The sequence below is a fragment of the Candoia aspera genome, chromosome 2 (assembly GCF_035149785.1).
Source record: "Candoia aspera isolate rCanAsp1 chromosome 2, rCanAsp1.hap2, whole genome shotgun sequence".
Classification (NCBI taxonomy): domain Eukaryota; kingdom Metazoa; phylum Chordata; class Lepidosauria; order Squamata; family Boidae; genus Candoia; species Candoia aspera.
The window spans coordinates 121,731,740-121,749,346 of NC_086154.1; the positions used below are offsets into that span (position 1 = coordinate 121,731,740).

The 17,607-nt window shown below is 40.6% G+C and overlaps 2 protein-coding genes across 2 annotated transcripts in view; one reads left to right on the forward strand and one right to left on the reverse strand.

Annotated features, from left to right (window-relative positions):
• The window catches only part of ARSG (arylsulfatase G), a 588,957-nt gene that overhangs the window by 279,834 nt on the left and 291,516 nt on the right, over positions 1 to 17,607 (reverse strand). The gene's annotated exons all lie outside the window — the stretch shown is intronic.
• Positions 14,599 to 17,607, forward strand: part of FAM20A (FAM20A golgi associated secretory pathway pseudokinase) — a 61,841-nt gene continuing 58,832 nt past the window's right edge. Inside the window, exon 1 of the mRNA XM_063293459.1 lies at positions 14,599 to 15,249. Coding sequence (XP_063149529.1) covers positions 14,897 to 15,249 — 353 coding nt within the window. The 5' untranslated portion in view covers positions 14,599 to 14,896. The remainder of the gene's footprint in view (positions 15,250 to 17,607) is intronic.

Genomic DNA, 17,607 nt, shown 5'->3' on the forward strand with positions numbered 1-17,607 from the left:
TGCACATTAATTATATAAAATGACGGCTATACATCTTGCTACCGAGTGCCACACTGCTACTGGTAAACATCCAGAATCCATATATAAGAACATAAGCAGTGCCCTGGCCCATCTAGCCCAGCTGTCTGTTCTCACAGTGGCCAACCAACTGCACAAGGAAGCCCACTCGCCTTCCAGCAGAGGGCCTACAGAGACAGCCTCCATGCCATCAGAGCTAACAGCCATGAATCCCCAGGACTTCCATGAATTGATCCAACCCTTTTTTAAAGCCAGCCAAGATGGTATCCATTTTTTTTCATATATGATATTTGTTGAAACTTTTAAAAAAAAGAAGTTAAAAACAAATCCAAGCCTTTGTTTGTTTGTGTTTGTTTGTTTGTTTATATAAAGTAAGGAAGAAAAAAGAAAAAGGAAGAAAGCAAAGAGAAAGCAAGAAAGTGCAAGAAAAGAAAAAAACATTTAAAAAAAAATAGAAGAGAAAAAAGATACAAAGAACTGGCTTCCGATATTCTTCACAGCAGTTATAAGTACAAATATAACTTAACCTTTCTCTCTAAAGTTACATCATATTACTCTTCTTTCTATAATCTGTCCTGTCTAATCATCAAAACCATAAATCACAAGTTCATTTTTTTCAATTTTACGCAAAAATTCCATAAGAGGCTTCCAGTCAGCAATGAATCTAGATAGTGTCTTTTCTGTAATCAAAGAAGTCAATTTATCAATTTCCGCAAACTCTGTCAACTTCACATTCCATTCTTCCGCAGTGGGTACTGTTGAGTCTTTCCATCTCTGTGCATATAATAATCTCGCTGCAGTGATCATATATACAGATAATCTTCCATGGCTTTTTTCTAATGTTTATCCATTAGTCCTAAAAGGAGAAGTTCTGGCTTCAGTTGAATATTGTTCTTTAACATCCTCTGTATCAAAGTACATATTTGAATCCATTTTTTTTTAGCTGTTTTACACGTCCACAAAGCCTGATAAAATGTCCCTTTATCTTGTTCCCATTTCCAACATGCATTTGAAGTGCCTTTATACATTCTAGATAATTTCCCCGGCATCATGTACCAACGGAACATCATTTTACAAAAATTCTTATTGAGATCGTAACACAACATAAATTTCAACCCTTTTAAGCACATATTTTCCCATTGGTCCATCTGTATATTATAACCAAAATTCTTAGCCCACTTTATCATACATTCTTTAACCTGTTCTTCCTGTTTCAAATTTCAACAAAACTTTATACATTTTAACAATTACATGTTCTTCATCAGTACACAACTGTATTTCAAATTCTTTCTTTCTTTGCTCCGTACCATAAATCTTTTTGTCCATTTTGAATCTTTCTGATAACTGTAAATGGGAAAACCACTGACAACTATATCCTTCTGCTATTAATTGCTCTCTTGATTTAATTTTATATTCCCCTTGATGGTTTTCCAATAATTCCCGATACATCAACCATTTGTCCTTGTCTGCTGTTTCTCTTCTATGGTAAGTTTCTTGAGCTGAGATCCATAGAGGTGTTTTTGGGCACAACCTGGATTTATATCTATTCTGTATTCTTGGTATATCACGCCTAATAAAATGATTGTTGAAATCCACAATAACTTTATCATACCTTAAATATCCATGCCATCCAAACCTCAGGTCATGACCTTCTAACTGTAAATGTCTACTGTTTCTCAGCAACATCTATTCTTTCATCCAGACCAAACAGCAAGCAGTGAAATACAATTTCAAATCTGATAAACCCAATCTTCATCTTTTCTTTGCATCTTGTAACACTTTATATTTAACTTATGGTTTTTCTCTTTGCGATATTTAGGTATATCTTTTTGCAATTGTTGAAATGGTACATCCATTGTCAAAACAGGTATTGTCTGAAAGAAAAACATCATTCTTGGCAAAACATTCATTTTTATCACAGAGATTCTCCCCACAGTGCCAATTTTAATTTCTCCCACCTTAACATGTCCTTCTTAATTTCATTCCATTGTCTTAACATAATTATTTTGAAACAACATTCAATTAGTATTTGTCATAGTAATACCCAAGTATTTTACTTTTTTCTCAATCTTAAAACCTGTTTTCTCCATCAGTTCTATTTGATCTTCTAATTTCATATTTTTGTTAACATCTTTGTCTTCTGATTATTAATCTTAAAACCTGCTAACATAACAGTCCTTTAATTTTCCCATTAATGTTTCTACTCCCTCTAGTGAATCTTCTAAAACTAACACCAAATCATCTGCGAATGCCCTTATAAGTTTCTTTTTTAATCTTAATTCCCATAATTCTCTCATCTTGTCTTAGATCTCAATTCAGTACCTCAGGAACTAAAATGAACAAAAGTGGAGACAGTGGACATCCTTGCCTTGTCCCTTTTTGAATCTCACAAGGTTTCGTTAGTTCTCCATTAACAATTATTTGTGCTTTCTGAGAAATATAAATTGATCTTACCCATTTAATAAAATTATCTCCAAGGTTCATGTTTCAGAATTCAAAACAAAAAAATCCAATTCAAATTGTCAAAGGCCTTCTCTGCATCTATCAATGCAGCTTGTTTTTCATTATTGTGCTCCAAGTATTCCAAAATATTCAAAATATTTCTAATATTATTCTGTAATTGTCTTTTAGGTAAAAACCTGCATTGATCTTCATGAATAAAATCCTGTAAAATTATCTTCAACCTTTCAGCCAAAATCATTGTACAAAATTTGTAGCAATTATTCAATAAAGATATTAGTCAATAGTTTCTTGTTAAAGTCAAATCTTGTCCCTCTTTAGGTATCAATGCTATATTAACCCCTTTCCAGCTATCAGGAATCCTTCCATTCTGTAATAATATTCATCATTTGTTGTAAAGGTTGTAAAAGCTCATCCTCAAAACATGTATAATAAGAGGCTGGCAACCCATCTGGACCAGGTGCCTTTCCTATTTTAGTCTTTTTGATAGCTTCACTGTATGGGAACATGGGTATGTGGGAAAGACCTTGGGAGATGGGGGAAGAGATGCTGCCTAGGGAATGATCACATAAGAGAGGGCATAGCCCGCAGCTGCAAAATGGGAAGAGAAAGAGACTCAGAAGGGACCCTCCCTAATTTCTCAGACTGTAAAAGAGTCAGCAAGATATTTGTGCTTTCAGACTTGCAAGATTCTGTTAATGTAGCCTTACAATAAATTAGTATTAGCTCATCTGGTTGTGTTTCCTGTCTGGTCTACCTGGGAAGGCTGACATTCACACAGCCCCCTTACTGTTATAGGTCCAGTCAAAATTTGTCTCTGATTCTCTGTAATCTTTGGTAAATTCTGTTTATGCAAATATTCATCCATTTTTTCCGAGGAAATTTCTTGACCTTTGTATAAAGTAGCATAATACTGATGAAACACTTTTTGCATATTTGAGTTATCTGTTATTGCAGTATTTCCTTCTTGTAACTTTAATGTCACTTTCTTTTCTTTTTCTTTTTGCAACTTACATGCCAACCATCTCCCCAGTTTAATTGCAAGGCATCTCCCTTTTCAATACTGTTTCTTATTATCCCTAACATGCTGTTGGCCATTTTTATAGCAGATACACACTGTGCTGACACTTTCATTGAACTGTTTACCATCACTTCAAGATCTCTTTCCTCATCAGTTACTGCTAGCTCTGATAAAGCAAGCCCTTGACCTTCATGAGCAGGATCTGATTTCCACCAACAATTTTTACCATTTCTTTTCACAACTATAAGACACATCAACAGTTGAATATAGAAGGCATTCTCTCTACTAAGGGTGCAGAGATATAGCATTACTAATCTCAGATTTGTGAAGAAACAGAAAAATATAGAGCTGGACAATAATATGTATTTCATTACTCTGCAGTTTCTTGTGTTCACTGTAGCTATTTTCCTAACCAAATGGTAATAGCTTAGCAAGAAAACATCTGATTGAATCCCATGAGGACCCAAATTGGTGTTTTGTTTTGTTTTGTTGCATTTCAAATACAGAAGTTGACCTCTTTAAAAACACGTGCTCTGTTTCAGAAATAGAAAATGTACAGATAATTGATAATTGACAGGGTCAAAATCATTATATTTTGGTTGGAAATCTGAAATTAAGAGTTTGGTCAAGCCTAGTATTCATTTGATTCACAAGCCTATTCTAGTTAGGGCTGCATTATATACTTCTTTGATATTTCTATTCAAAACTAGGGCATAGGAAAATGTTTCTCTCTTCCTAAAGAGAAAACACATCACACACACACATCTCGTTTGCTGTTTCCCAACTTGTTGTGGTTAGGTGCCATTAAAAAAATGTGAGTCTTCTTCCTGAGGACGCTCATCCAAACTGATCAATCATTTTCTATTAAGTAGGGTGAAGACATGAAGCTACATCAGCTCTGGAATTTAACTATGTGACAAGCACATTAAAAAGCTTTGTGGCACATTGAAAACTCACACATTTACTATGGCATAAGCTTCCTCCCATCCTAGATTTAATACCAACTTTTTATTATACAGTAATTTAAAAGCAGGGTGCAATACAACGAAAGCATATAAAATTATATTAGCTTAAAACCAAAAAACATAAATCACTTCAACAGATGCCTAATATTATCCTGAGATAGGTAGAGAAATATATTTCTCCTGATCAGTAATACAATAAGGAACTATAAATAGTCAATTAAAGGAAAAGAAACACAAAAGGTACAACGATTAACTTTTTAATATCAGTCAACAGTCTGATGATAACCTCATCCCAAACCAATGTATGACCTCACCCAAAGATTTCCTGTAAAATCCTCTGTAGTTTTTATTCCTATACAGACTGTAGGAATAAACTGAAAGGAAACAAATGAACACTGACTTTTGGACACTTTTTCAGGCAAGACAAAGGTTATCAGATGGTGATGAGGTGTGAAGAGTCTTATATGACAACATTTTGTGCATGCCTCTATGTATGTAGTGATAATATTCTAGACTGCTTTTTAGAACAAAAACCCTTCTAAGAGAGCTGGAAAAATGGAACTGGGACATACAGGTCACCTAGTATGTGTTTCATTTTTTTCAAAACACATGGGATTCAGGCAAATAAAGCTCATTTAAGCTACTACACTTTGATCCTTCATTGCTCATTTTTTTAATTAAAAAAGAAAAAAAATATCTGACCACTGGATTCTAATGTCGTAACTATGACTGATTAATACAGTGTACTAGATTTATTTCTACAATCAGCACTAATATTCAGTCATCTATAAAGTAATTTACTTCTGTGATAAAATCTCTGACTGCCTTGCTTTGTAGCATTTCAATTGTTTACTCCTTATTCCAACACCTAAAAGCAAAGGAGAAATTGTTAAATGAACAATTGGATTAGCATCACCAACAAGCCTGGGATTAAAGATTAATCAGCAAGGGCCAACAACTGGAAAGAGATCCAAAGACAGGTAATGAAAGGGATTTGGGAACCATAGACAGTGGCTGAATGTAGGGGTGGGTAAAACAGCTTTATTTCAAAACTTTTTTTAATGTGAATTTTGCCCCATCAAGTGCTCTGCTGCTGTTCTGAGAGGGAAATGGGCTATTGTTCAATGCATTCTTGAAGCATTTCAAGCCTAAAACTGCTCATTTCATGCTCAGAACAGTAGTCCTGTATTTGAGGGGAGATGTTTCATGATATTTCACACTCAACATGTTTTGCAGAACCCTACTAGAAAATAAGGAATAGATTGAGCAAAGATGACTCAGTTATTAAGAAGAAACAATAGTAATTGCAATGACAAAGGCAGTAAAGCCAGAGGATTAAAGAAAAGATTAATCAAACAGAAGAGAAAAAGCAGGGCCTAAAAAGAACATACATTATGGTGCCTTCCACACATATGGGCTACATAGGTTGGGATTAGCATTTTGCCATTCTCCACAATACTGTCAGATACTGCTGATCAGATAAACGTCTGTTCAGTGCCTGCTACAGAGAAAATGTAACCTTGATTCTGTTCTCCCTTTCCCTCTGATGGACCTCAAGCATGGCTTTTTTTCTTGGCAACTAAACAAACATGGCAAAGCAAGGATGAGGACAGAAAGTCAGATCTCCTCCCAAGCCAGGAACAGGCACAATTGGCACGCAAGTCGGGTTGGCATGAAGGCCTTCCTAGCCATGGCTTCCGCCTGCTTTTCAAGCAGGAGCCATGAGTCCAGAGGACCACCCAAATTGTGCACCACCTCTGAGAAGGATACCATGGTCGATGGTATTGAGTTCAATGGTATCAAAAGCCACTGAGAGGTCAAGGAGGGCAACGGTGGATGCAATACCCCCATCCCATGCCTGCCAAAGTTCATGGGCAAATGTAATTAGTGTTGTAACCCATTCTGAAATCTAACTGAAAAGAGTCAAGACTCCTCCAGAGTCCTCCCAGATCAGAATGTTGGAAACCGAGCGCCAGAGATATAACAGGCCCAGGCTTTTTAGGTCTAGAGCTTAGCAATAGACTTCTATCAGTTGTGGTTTCTCCTCATCCTGCAGTATTCAAAAGGTTAAGAAGTACCAAGAAATCTGCTGTCTGTAGAATAATGTGTACTAATTCAAATTAACCAACCAAAATTTTGGCTTTGGACTTCTAGTCCCCAATAATAAGTTGTTTGTTGTGCGTTTCCTAGCTGTATCCGAAAATTACATAGACTATCAATACTGATGTTTGCAAAACTAAGAATGATTATTAAAAGCATGCATGTATCCTGAATTGGAGATAGGAGTGGATGTGAAGAATAACAGAAGTCTGACATCCTAAGCAGAATGAAACTCACCACTACGTATTAATTGAATGACCTGCCAGCAACAGGGCAACCTTCGTGTTTGTTCAGCCGTGGGCAAGCTGCAAAAAGAGTGAGTTAATAGAATCTCTGAGGGCCGGCACACTTGGTTACTACGTTGTGCTTGACCAGCCATCTTGCAAGTTGAGCAGGTTTGATAAAGGTTGATTGATCCCACCGTGGCACTTTCACACTGAGATTATAAACACTAAAGAAAATAACCTGCATTTCCATGTGTTCCTTGTGATTATTAAGCGTTGACTGTCACAGAGTGCTTGTTTTTCAGCACTTTACTGACCATGAAATCTAGGCACTTCTCTCATCTGTGCTAGAAGTTAAGAAGCACAGCATGTGTTTCATTTCTTGCGTTCATTTCGTTTTTTTCTGCTTGCTTTTATAATACTGATACCGATGTCTGGGCATCTCATCCCGAGTGTTAATTATGAAGGCAAGTGGAGAAAGACAAGGCTTTATAGCATGCTTAGCAGGCTCTGACCTCTGCAGTTAATCCGGCCATAAACTTTTTAGCAGAGAGGAACGAGAGATGACAAGTATTAGTGCAGACAGAAATACCAATTTTCTAAATTAGCCTTCCCAGACTGGTGTCTGAAGGCATGCTGGAACACTTGAGGTTTCTAACAAACATAGCCAAGTTGGAGGTGGATGTTCTAATCCTTTTACACCAATTCCTAACCAACCTTGGCTGAACTTAAACTGAACTAACAAAAGTAGGGTTGGACCTATTTAGAGCTTGGAGGGGAGACTGTAGACATGACTGGGGAGGTGGGAAAATCTTGAAAGGCAGCAGTGGCAAACCACTTCCATGTTATTGTCAAGAAAACAACACAAACCCACCCAGGTAACCATCAGGACTTGCACTCAGCTCAGTCAAATTTCCCTTCCCACAGTCCTCTTTGTTCATCTTCCAACTACTAGCTAACAGCACTCTCACCGTTAGCTCAGATACTGTCTTCTTTGTCTTGCCATAGACCAGACAGCCGCCTTTCCCAAACACAATCTCCCCAAACTCGTTCTCTACACTAACATAAATGTTTCCAAATATTTCCTTCTGTCTCAGCAAAGCTCCAAGGGTTTTGCGGGTTTGTTCTTTGGCTTTGTTTTAAGGGAAGGTTCATTTCTTGGAAAATCTATTCTGACTGATGTTTAAGTATTGTCTTTCTCACTGTTGTCTCCAGTCTTGTTTTGACTGTGGGTTTTTCTCACCAATTTCCCATTTTCTTCCATTACAGCAGTATGTTGTCTGCTTTATTTCTCTAGCTCCTTCATACGCACCAATTGGCTCTCTTCTTCCATTGCTAAGTAACTTGCTTCTTCCCTTCTGATTTACCTGCCAAGACATTCCATGGCCAGTTATAATATTTCAGTGCAAGTCTCTCAGTCCACACCCAGGCACTTTAAACACACTAAAGATTTATTTATATTTATATATTAGGAAGACAAATTCCTTATTGTGTTGATCATGTAGCTTGTCCCAAAGTGCAAGATTTTTTTTTTCAGAAGTAACTACTGCAGGGGCCCAATTTGGATTATGGCCTTGCCATGGGAGTAGGAAAGTAGGGAAATTTTCTTCCCTTTGTGGAAACCCAGATCTGCTCAGGGGAGCCAAGCTTGCTGTCTAAAAACACCAGGTAGTGTTTTTTAATTTTAATTTTTTAATTTTAATCACACACACGCACACACACACCTGATTATGTGCAGGGCTGTTTAACAAAAATTCTTGACATTGAGATTTGAGTTAGATTTTTGTAGCGTGAAAGGTGAAAGGTCCCCTGTGCCAGCACCGAGTCATGTCTACCCTTTGGGGGAACGCCGCTTTCACGACATTTTCTTGGCAGACTATAGCAGGGTGGTTTGCCATTGCCTTCCCCAGGCCTCACCTTTTTTTGTACAATTAACTTAAATTAACTTAAACAGATTTTAAGATTTTTGTACAATTAACTTAAACAGTAATCCCTCATACCAAGGGTTTATGAATAGTATTTGGGTGGAAAACATTTCAAAGAAGTTCCTCATTTGCTTACAGTGAGATAATACATACTTTAAATCCCAAGGTTTTGCTGTGCTGATTTTGACTCATTTTATTAGGCTTCCATTATATCCTCCCAGCTATTATATGATGTCCCACTAAAGCCTACAAGCTAATCCTTTTTTTAAAAAATAACCTTTGAAAACATCTCATGATGGATAAATGACTCTTAGGCAACTTATAACCAGTTGTCCATTAGGAAATTCATTTCAAGGATGACAATTGGAAGGAGGCCAGATCCGCTGGCAGTTCTAGAGGACATGCTTATGACAAGTTCCAATGTAGTCACTACAATGCAAATTCAGACAAATGGGAAACACCATTAAGGCAAGGAGAAAAGCTCTAGACTGGGTTCCTTGCTCAATGACAATCAGAACTCCCCCAGGAAATAAAACATACCTGGTTTTTTAAAAACTCTTTAAATTGGAGCTCACAGATTTACAGCTTCCAAAAGAAGACAACAGCTCTGTAAAGAAACTCACAAAATCACTAACTAGCAGCCTGATTATCCAGCATCAAGACCAAGAAGCACAAATGGAGGAGGGACCTAGCAAGCCATGCCTCTCCCACTTGCTTTGTGCTTATCTGCATGAAATCCCTGGTCATCTAATAGTAACCAGACAGAGAGTTAAAAGACAATTCTGGAATATTAGTAATCAGCCCAGTAAACATTACAGCTAAAAATCCATGATTACCAGCATTAAATGACACATTAGTCATTGGATGGTACCACTAGGGGGGCAGACTATTTTAATGTTCTGCATTATAAAACAAAAACTTGCTCATTCCAAATAAGTCAATTAGGGAAGAGTCTACACTAGAATCTATTCTGTTATTTGCTACTTATTTCCATGCAGGGCTATTTTATAAGAGGAAACAAACATGTAAGTCCTAGATAACACCCTGTTACAGTCCATTATGTTGCTTGTCAACCGAGTCAAGTGAAGGGTCATATCAACTTTCAGAATTATCAACATGCTTCTAGTTTTTTAGAAATTAAAGTACTGGACCGCTTTCTCAATAGACTAGATTATGGAAGGCAAAACTATTACTAGTATGCTACATTACACTTGCAAACACATGGATCCTGTTGCCATGTTGTTGTTTTTTAACTCACTTCACTCTTTTCCAAATCACAAAGAAATCCCCAAAACCAGACCAGTCTTTTCACTATGATACTTAGTATTTCTGCTGGTTTTTCAGCGATTCTTTGAAACTCCAATCATTTGGTCCCATCATGTATACTGTATGTTCTTGGCTAACCACATTTTTTCCATCAGTTATTTAAGCCTTTATACCTGACTTTCTTAAGATTCAATAGTACATCAGGCTACCTAAAGATATACAGAACTGTTTCATTCATGTAACCACAATGGGAAAAGGAAGCCATAATTTTAGGACGTCTTCCTTTCTTGCTGTTGAATTAAATGACACCCATTTTAGTTCCTTTGCTTAATGATACAAGGTTGAATTGTCTTACTTAATACTAACATCTTGGATAGAGTAATTTACCCACAGCTAGTAACAAAAAAGTATTTTAATTACCGATTAACTATATTCTACTAAAATAATTGGAGTAACTTTTATAACTACTTTGAGAATAACCATTGTTTTTGCCACCCAGTAGAAATGTTAATATGTGACTTGATGTTGTGCTAAGTAGGTCAAATAAAATAGTTTACTGGAGGTAGGGAATTTAAACATTGACTTATTAAATAGTTTGTGCAACTTCTGTTTAAAATGAATCTTTTGTGATAGAAATATTTTTGGAAAGGTCCCTGATTAGTATTACAGTAAATCTTAAACAGACTTATTCCAAATGTGCAACCCAAGCCAACTGATGTTTCTTTACAAGTAAACATCAATATTGTCCATAGGTCTTACACCTAAGTCAGGATGCTTAGTTTTGGAAAAGCAAAGAAACCATGTTAGCCAGAAGAACTTGTCAAAATATGACTTAAGGTGGTGCTTCTTCAACTTGAAAGTTCTCAAAAAAATACGCAAACTTTTGAAATCTTTAGGTTTGGGGGTGGAAAAGGGAAAAAACAAGGTATTGAAGGTATGAATTCTGCAAGATTAGAGTCCTAAAATGGCACATAAGAGGAAATGCAGACAGGCAATTAAGCTCCAGCTTGTGCTGTGATATTTAGGTTGCATTCAGGATTTACCTAAGGCCACTGGGATTAAGACCCAAGCAATCATGATCATTATCCCATTTTTTAAAATAACATCCAGTTGTACTTGAACCTGCCTCCATCCTGAAACTGAATACACAGGTTCTTCAGAAGATGGAAAACAAAAGTAGAGAGTTGTTATAGTAACAAAGCTGGAGATAATTTTAGATAGCATGCTAGGAAAACACACACACACACACAAAATAAAAGATAAAGAAGGTACTGGGGGGGGGAGTCATAAGCCCTTGGAGAACACAGTCCCAGCTTCAGATGTGTTTTGTTGCTTGATCATTGCAGATGAATGCAAAATGATTAATTCTGGGTTAATACACAGTAAAGATCTGTAGATCAGGATCATATAACACGGTGCCCTGCAGATGTTGCTGAAACCCCGCACTGATCACCTCCAGCGAGCCTAGCCAATAATGGGAGTTGCAGTCCGACAATAACTAGAGGACAACAGACAGCTCACTCTGCTGTAAGTACAGTAGCCGAAACAAGCCTGCTGTTCACAACCTGCCTCCATGCAGTTGCTCTGATGCAGCTGTTCTTTTCATGGTCAAAAGCTGAACTCTGAAAATATTCAGAGGACATTCAGCCTCCTTAGAAATGCTGCACCCCTGCACCCCTATATTCTTATTTAAACAGTGCTCCATAAAATAAAAATGTGATTTTTTTATTAATGGATCAAAGCAATTAATATTGTTATGGAAATTAACTGCTAGCAAAAGCAGTTAAGCTACAAAGTCTGATTTACTGTTCATAAAATAGCTGTAATAAAACTGCATGCATTAAAGTAGTTGAAATTTAACCCCTGCACACCACTGTGTAATTCCATTATAACATTGTAAAGATACGATATGCTGTTTTTAAGTCTCGGTTTTCCCAAGGCATGATTTTTGAGTGATATGGCATTTCTCAGCTGATCTGATTTGAAGTGGGCTTCTCCAGTCTGTTGACTTCCAGATACACTGAGACTTCTCTTAATAGAATTCGGTAGCTGGCAGGTTGGAGAAGGCCAATTAAAGTGTCCTTAATACAGAAGGCCCTATTGGAAGAAATTGATAAGCTGTTTCCACCATCACATTACAATTTATAATAGCTCACAATTTTAAAGAAATCCTTGCTATTCGTTTATGAAAACTGAAAAAAGCACCTCATAATCCTGTTTATATCAAGCTCATTTGGGGATAGGAAAACAACCGTGCAGAAGGAAAAAATGAAGTGTTTGCTGTGAATATAAAAACAGTCTGACCTCCTTTTCTTAAAAAAAAAAAAGACTAGGAACAGATTTAAGAATATTTAATTCACATATTGCAAGGTCTATCATAAGTCTTGAGTTTTTAAAGAACTTGACTGAAATTGTGCCCATGGGCCAACCCTTTAAGACAAATATAGTTGCTAAGAAGGATAATACTTTGTGATAGAAATCATTCTTAACCTCAGCCCTGATATAATGCTATGCCCTATAATGTCCCATAATTCTCTGATGGTTGCTTGCCCAGAGGAAAGATGGTTATCAAGGCATTCAGTCTAAAATTTTTACTTGTAACCTTTCAAATCAGCAAAGAAGTACATACAGCTTGGCAGGATAGTCACAAAGATCAAAGTTATTTTATCTAGCCAAGAAATATTTTGAAACGGCACTCTTTCCAAGTCATCTTTGACCTCTTTCTCCAGGGCTGGGATGGAGGTAGCAATAAAAGAACTGGTTGACTTCAGCTCTCTCATAAAAGATTCACATTTTAACGCCGCCAAACATATTTCTGATTGTAGTGTAAATACAAACCCTCAGTTGTTTACCTACTTTTAGATCCTGAAATCTCTCCAATAATTTTATCATATATACACACTTTGCTTTTCTTCCTTTATCTTACATCCTTTTTTAAAATGGTTGTTATGTTAGGATTGTACATGGTTGTTGTTCTTGGGATTGCTTTAGATTGGTTTAATTCTTGTTTTATATATACTATAAGACACTAAGAATCACTTTGATTGTAGCAGGGTAGAAGTTTGTTGAATGAATGAATGAATGAATGAATGAATGAAATGCACATATACATACACAGCAGTTTTAGCACTAATACCTCAACTCTGGGTTACTACTATTTAATCCTGGATTAGGGAAGAAGAGGAAGAGCACAGAATTTGCCCACAGTAATTATGTCCTATGTTTGGTGAGGGCAGCCCCTCCCACAGAAATCCAGTTGGCTTACCTTATTTAAGAAGATGGCAATAGAAAAGAGGAGGCTGTGTAATGGTCTTTCAAAGGAAGATGGAGAAGAACAGAAGAGGAAGAAATGAGAAGAACCCAGAACTGGAAGGGGGAATGTGAAAACTGGTCTTATGGCAAGCCAGACTATTTGTCCAGCAACTGCACATTCCATCACCCCCATCCTCCAGAGGCATTAAACTGACCAGATGTAATGGAAGGTACAACTCGGAAGTATGCTGCTAGGAACCACTATTCTACTCAGCTGGCCAGGCTTCCCCAAACGCAATCTTTCAAGAAAAATGCAGCCTAACATTTTAAAAGAATAAATAATTGGAGATGCCAAGGACTGGTCCAGGACTTTCCTCATGCCAAGGAAGGGCTTTATCACCAACTTCCAGTCTCTCCCCAATCTTCCCCTTCCAAGCAAACGGCATTTGGAAGTGGGTGGCAATTCCTGAATGGCAAAGAATTGTTTCAGCTTAAGAGGGGGCATATGTAAGGGAAAGAGGAGAGGGTTCCTCTTCTAACCAGCTTTGCTTTCCCTCCCCACCCCTGCACTGTTCTACCCACTGGAGAAGCTGCCAGCTTCCCAGCAATCCCAAACTTGCACTTCAAGCCACCAGTCATAGCACACAGTGGCCCAAACTGCACGGCTGCATTCATCCATGCTGCTTAACATGGTATCTGACTCTGCCCAATACACCGAACCATAAGCCAAGATCAAATTCACGGAACACGCTAAACCACCATCCATCCAGGTTGGGCAGATACAGCTTTTAGGTCTTTATTTAACCTGGTTAGCCATGTGATGCAAACAAAGCCAATGAGGTCCAAATTCACACGCTAAGGGTGACCTGCGTTTGGAACAGGTCTCATGACACCCAGGACAGGAGCTTGTCTTCTTCACGCCTAAAATCTAGCATTCCTGAGCGCAAAGGGAGTGCCAAAGCTCTAATTTCCAGCTGGCTCACTCCGGCGCGCTAGCGGCTTTCTTAGCACAATCCCGAAGGTGGGTTGCTTTGCCCAGTGAAATTACTGTAGTTCCTAACTTGGCGCTCTCTTTCGGGCTGCCTGGTCCCTGCTTCGACGGATGCCGGGCGCTTTCTGCTCTCGCTGCCCACAAGCTGCCTCAGCCTTGCCCGGGACGTTTCGGCAAGACCGGCGGGGTAGGGAAAGACGGCCGCTTGGGATGGCGGGGAGCGAGCGGCCCCGATCTGAAGGCGCTGGGCTCCGGAGCAGCAGCAGCAGCAGCTGCCGCCGCCGCCGTTTTGCTGAGCTGAGCTGGGAGGAGGAGGACGAGAGGAGGAGGAGGAGGAGGAGGGTAGTAGGTGAGGCTGGTCGTGCCGGCTCCCCTCCCTCTCTCCCCACCCCGAGCAGATCCATCCTTCCAGAGACTGCACGGTCTGCCTGGGGAGGGCAGCTCGGGAGAGGCGATTTGGCAGAGGTGTAGCCAGTCGCCTCTTCCAGAGGAGAGGGGCGCCGCCTCGGCCTCTCACCTGCTCCTGCGGCGGCAGCGGGGCAGAGGCCCTGCCGAGGCTTGCCCGGGCTCCCGCAGTTCACGGCTCGCCTCCTTCCCTCCCAGCGCCCGCGCTCTGCCCGGGGTGTTCGTGCGCTGCCTTCGCCCGGCCTGCCTCCCTGAGCGCCGGGCTGACCATGCTGGGGACCCGCCGCGACCGGCTGCTCATCCTGCTGCTTCTCGGGGCGCTGCTCAGCGCCGATCTCTACTTCCACCTCTGGCCCCAAATGCGGCGCCGCCTCGGTCCGGCCGAAACGGGGGAGCGACGCTGTTCCTGCCCCGCCGAAGCCGCCGCCGCCGCCAGTCTGAAGCCCCGGACTCGGCCGCCCGAGAGCGTCCCCGCGAACCGGAGCAGCCAGGCCAACGACTCCAAGCTGAGGAGGCTCTTCGCGCACCCGCTCTACAGCGCCCCCGAGGGGCCCGCAGAGAAGCTGCTCAACGGGCAGGAGACGCTGCGCTACTACCGGCGGAAAATAGCCCGCTGGAACAGGTGCGTGGTCCCGGCCGGGGAAACGCTGCTCAGCCCTTTCGGGAAGAGCGACAGCCGCGCCGGAAACCCGCTTTCCGCTGGTGGCAGCCCCGCGACCCCCGAGAGGGGGCAGCGCGCGCGCACGTGGGTGCGTAGCTGCGGGAGTGGTTTCTTGGGCTCGCGACGACGGAGAGAAAGTTGTTCCCCTCTCGTGCCCCTGTGAAAGAGGGAGGGAGCGAGGTTTGCTTGCAAAGTTTAAAAGTCTTGGCTCTGAATCTTATCTTGGTAGTCAGCAGACTGGAAACTCTATTTTGGTTAAGCAGCGGCTGAGTTCTCCTGTCTCAGAGGAACCTCCTTTGCTATCTCTGGAAGGAAGAGGCCTGCCTTCCAGAAAGGTGGCACAGTTTCTCAGGATGGGCCTGCTTCAACCTCCCTGCTGGGCAAATAAGCGCTGGGTCAGATTGCCGGTTTCCTCCCTTCAGTTTTCACCCAGCTTGTTACCTCTTTCCTTTGAACACTCCTCACTATTCCTCCTGTCCTTGGACATATACCTGATCTCAGGCCACAGTCCCCAGAGCAGCTTCAGCTGATCAGGCACATCCTCCTCCTGTAACAATCAAATTTATCCTGAGCAATCTGCTATCATATCCCCAAGCAGTGTCCTGGGGATTGGCTTCTTCTCTGTTGGCCAGCCTACCATCATCACCCAAAGTTAGAAAGCATCCTTTTGCCTCCATCCACCCCACAAGTCCTTGTTGTCTGGGCTCACTGGATAGTCCTTGCATGACTCTGGGCCTCTCCCCACTGCTGAACTGAAGGGCTCCCCACCCATTCTTGAGTCATTAGAAAACAACACCATTGCAAATGTGTTGCCCCATTACCAGTTCTGCCCTCTCCCTTTTGCCTTGGTTTCAACGTACTGTGGTCACCTGACTTCCCTCTGAGGTGACAAAGCCTAATAAATTTTCCACACCTTAAGGCTGCCCTTAGATGGTGTTGGAATGAGGAGACAAATCCTACTTTAATTCCAGTTCAGCTACAAACAGCTTAAGGCTGTCTCATTTGGGATGGGATGAAAGCAATGTCATGGGGATGTCGTGGAAAGCAGAGCTTGCTGGGGCGTGTGTGTGCTGTGGGAAAAGGCCTGCTGAGAGGTCATTCCTGAACTTCATTCTTCTGTAGGATGGGAGTGCCTGGGCTGCAAGGCAGCCAAATTTTGTGTTAACTCAGAGACTGTCTTGAGAGGGAAATCACAGCAGCTGCTTGAAGCTGAGTTCCAGAGGCCATAGGACTGAGCTATTGGTGAGCCTAGCTTAATGGCTCTGGCAGGGGAAATGCACCCCTGGAATCTTTACTTGAGAGGATTGACATCAAGGTACATAAGAAGTTCAGCATCTCTGGCTGGAGATACGTTCTCTTTGGTGGTGTTGGCTGGGGATGAGTTTTTTTCTAATGTAAGTTGCCTCACAATTATGATATCTGAAATAGAGAAAGGGTAGCCAAGGTTCAGGCATTTATCTTTTTTTAAAAAAGGAATGTCCTGAGGACATTAAAATAAGGGGGGGTCAGGCAATTTCAGATCTCCCACTCTGTTTTAGGATCACAGGAAGCTGCCTTGTAGAGTCAAACCTAACAGGCTGTCTAACAGTGTTATCAACATGGACCAAGTCTTCAAGGAACCAAGCTGGAGTCTTCTCAATCCATTGTGGAGATTCTAGAACTAGAGTTGGTATCTTCTGCAGGCAAAGCAGATAGTCTACTGCTGAGCTATAGCCCTTCTCTATTTTAATCCTGAGTTGGTATATATCAGCCTTCCCCTACCAGATACCCTTTAAATACATTGGACTAAACTCCCCCAGATCCTCAGCCTACACTCTTATTCATTCATTCATTCATTCATTCATTCATTCATTCATTCATTCATTCATTCATTCATTCATTCAACTTGTATAGCTGCCCATCTCAAACCACTGACTCTGGGCAGTGAACAATCATTAAAACAATTAAACAATGAAACACAGTACGAAAATAAATTAAATAAAAATAAAGCAGCCAAGAGGTATTATAATTCATTGGTGTCAGCATAATCGGGGCCCTTCACACACTCAGGACCCCAGGCCTGGGTGCATAGCCAGGGCACTCTTACAATCTCCCAGATCATCATCCTCATGCACTCCCCAAGCTCTCACCATGCTAATGGCAAATTCTGGAAACTGCAATCGCAGTATGTCTGGACAGTACTGAGTTGGGAGAGGATGATTATAATGTAACAAAATTCACTGTCACTAAAATGCAATACATCGAGATATTACAAATGTTCCCTTTTCTGATGTTATGTTATTAACACCAGAAGCACCTGAGAATTTATCTGGTTTCTAT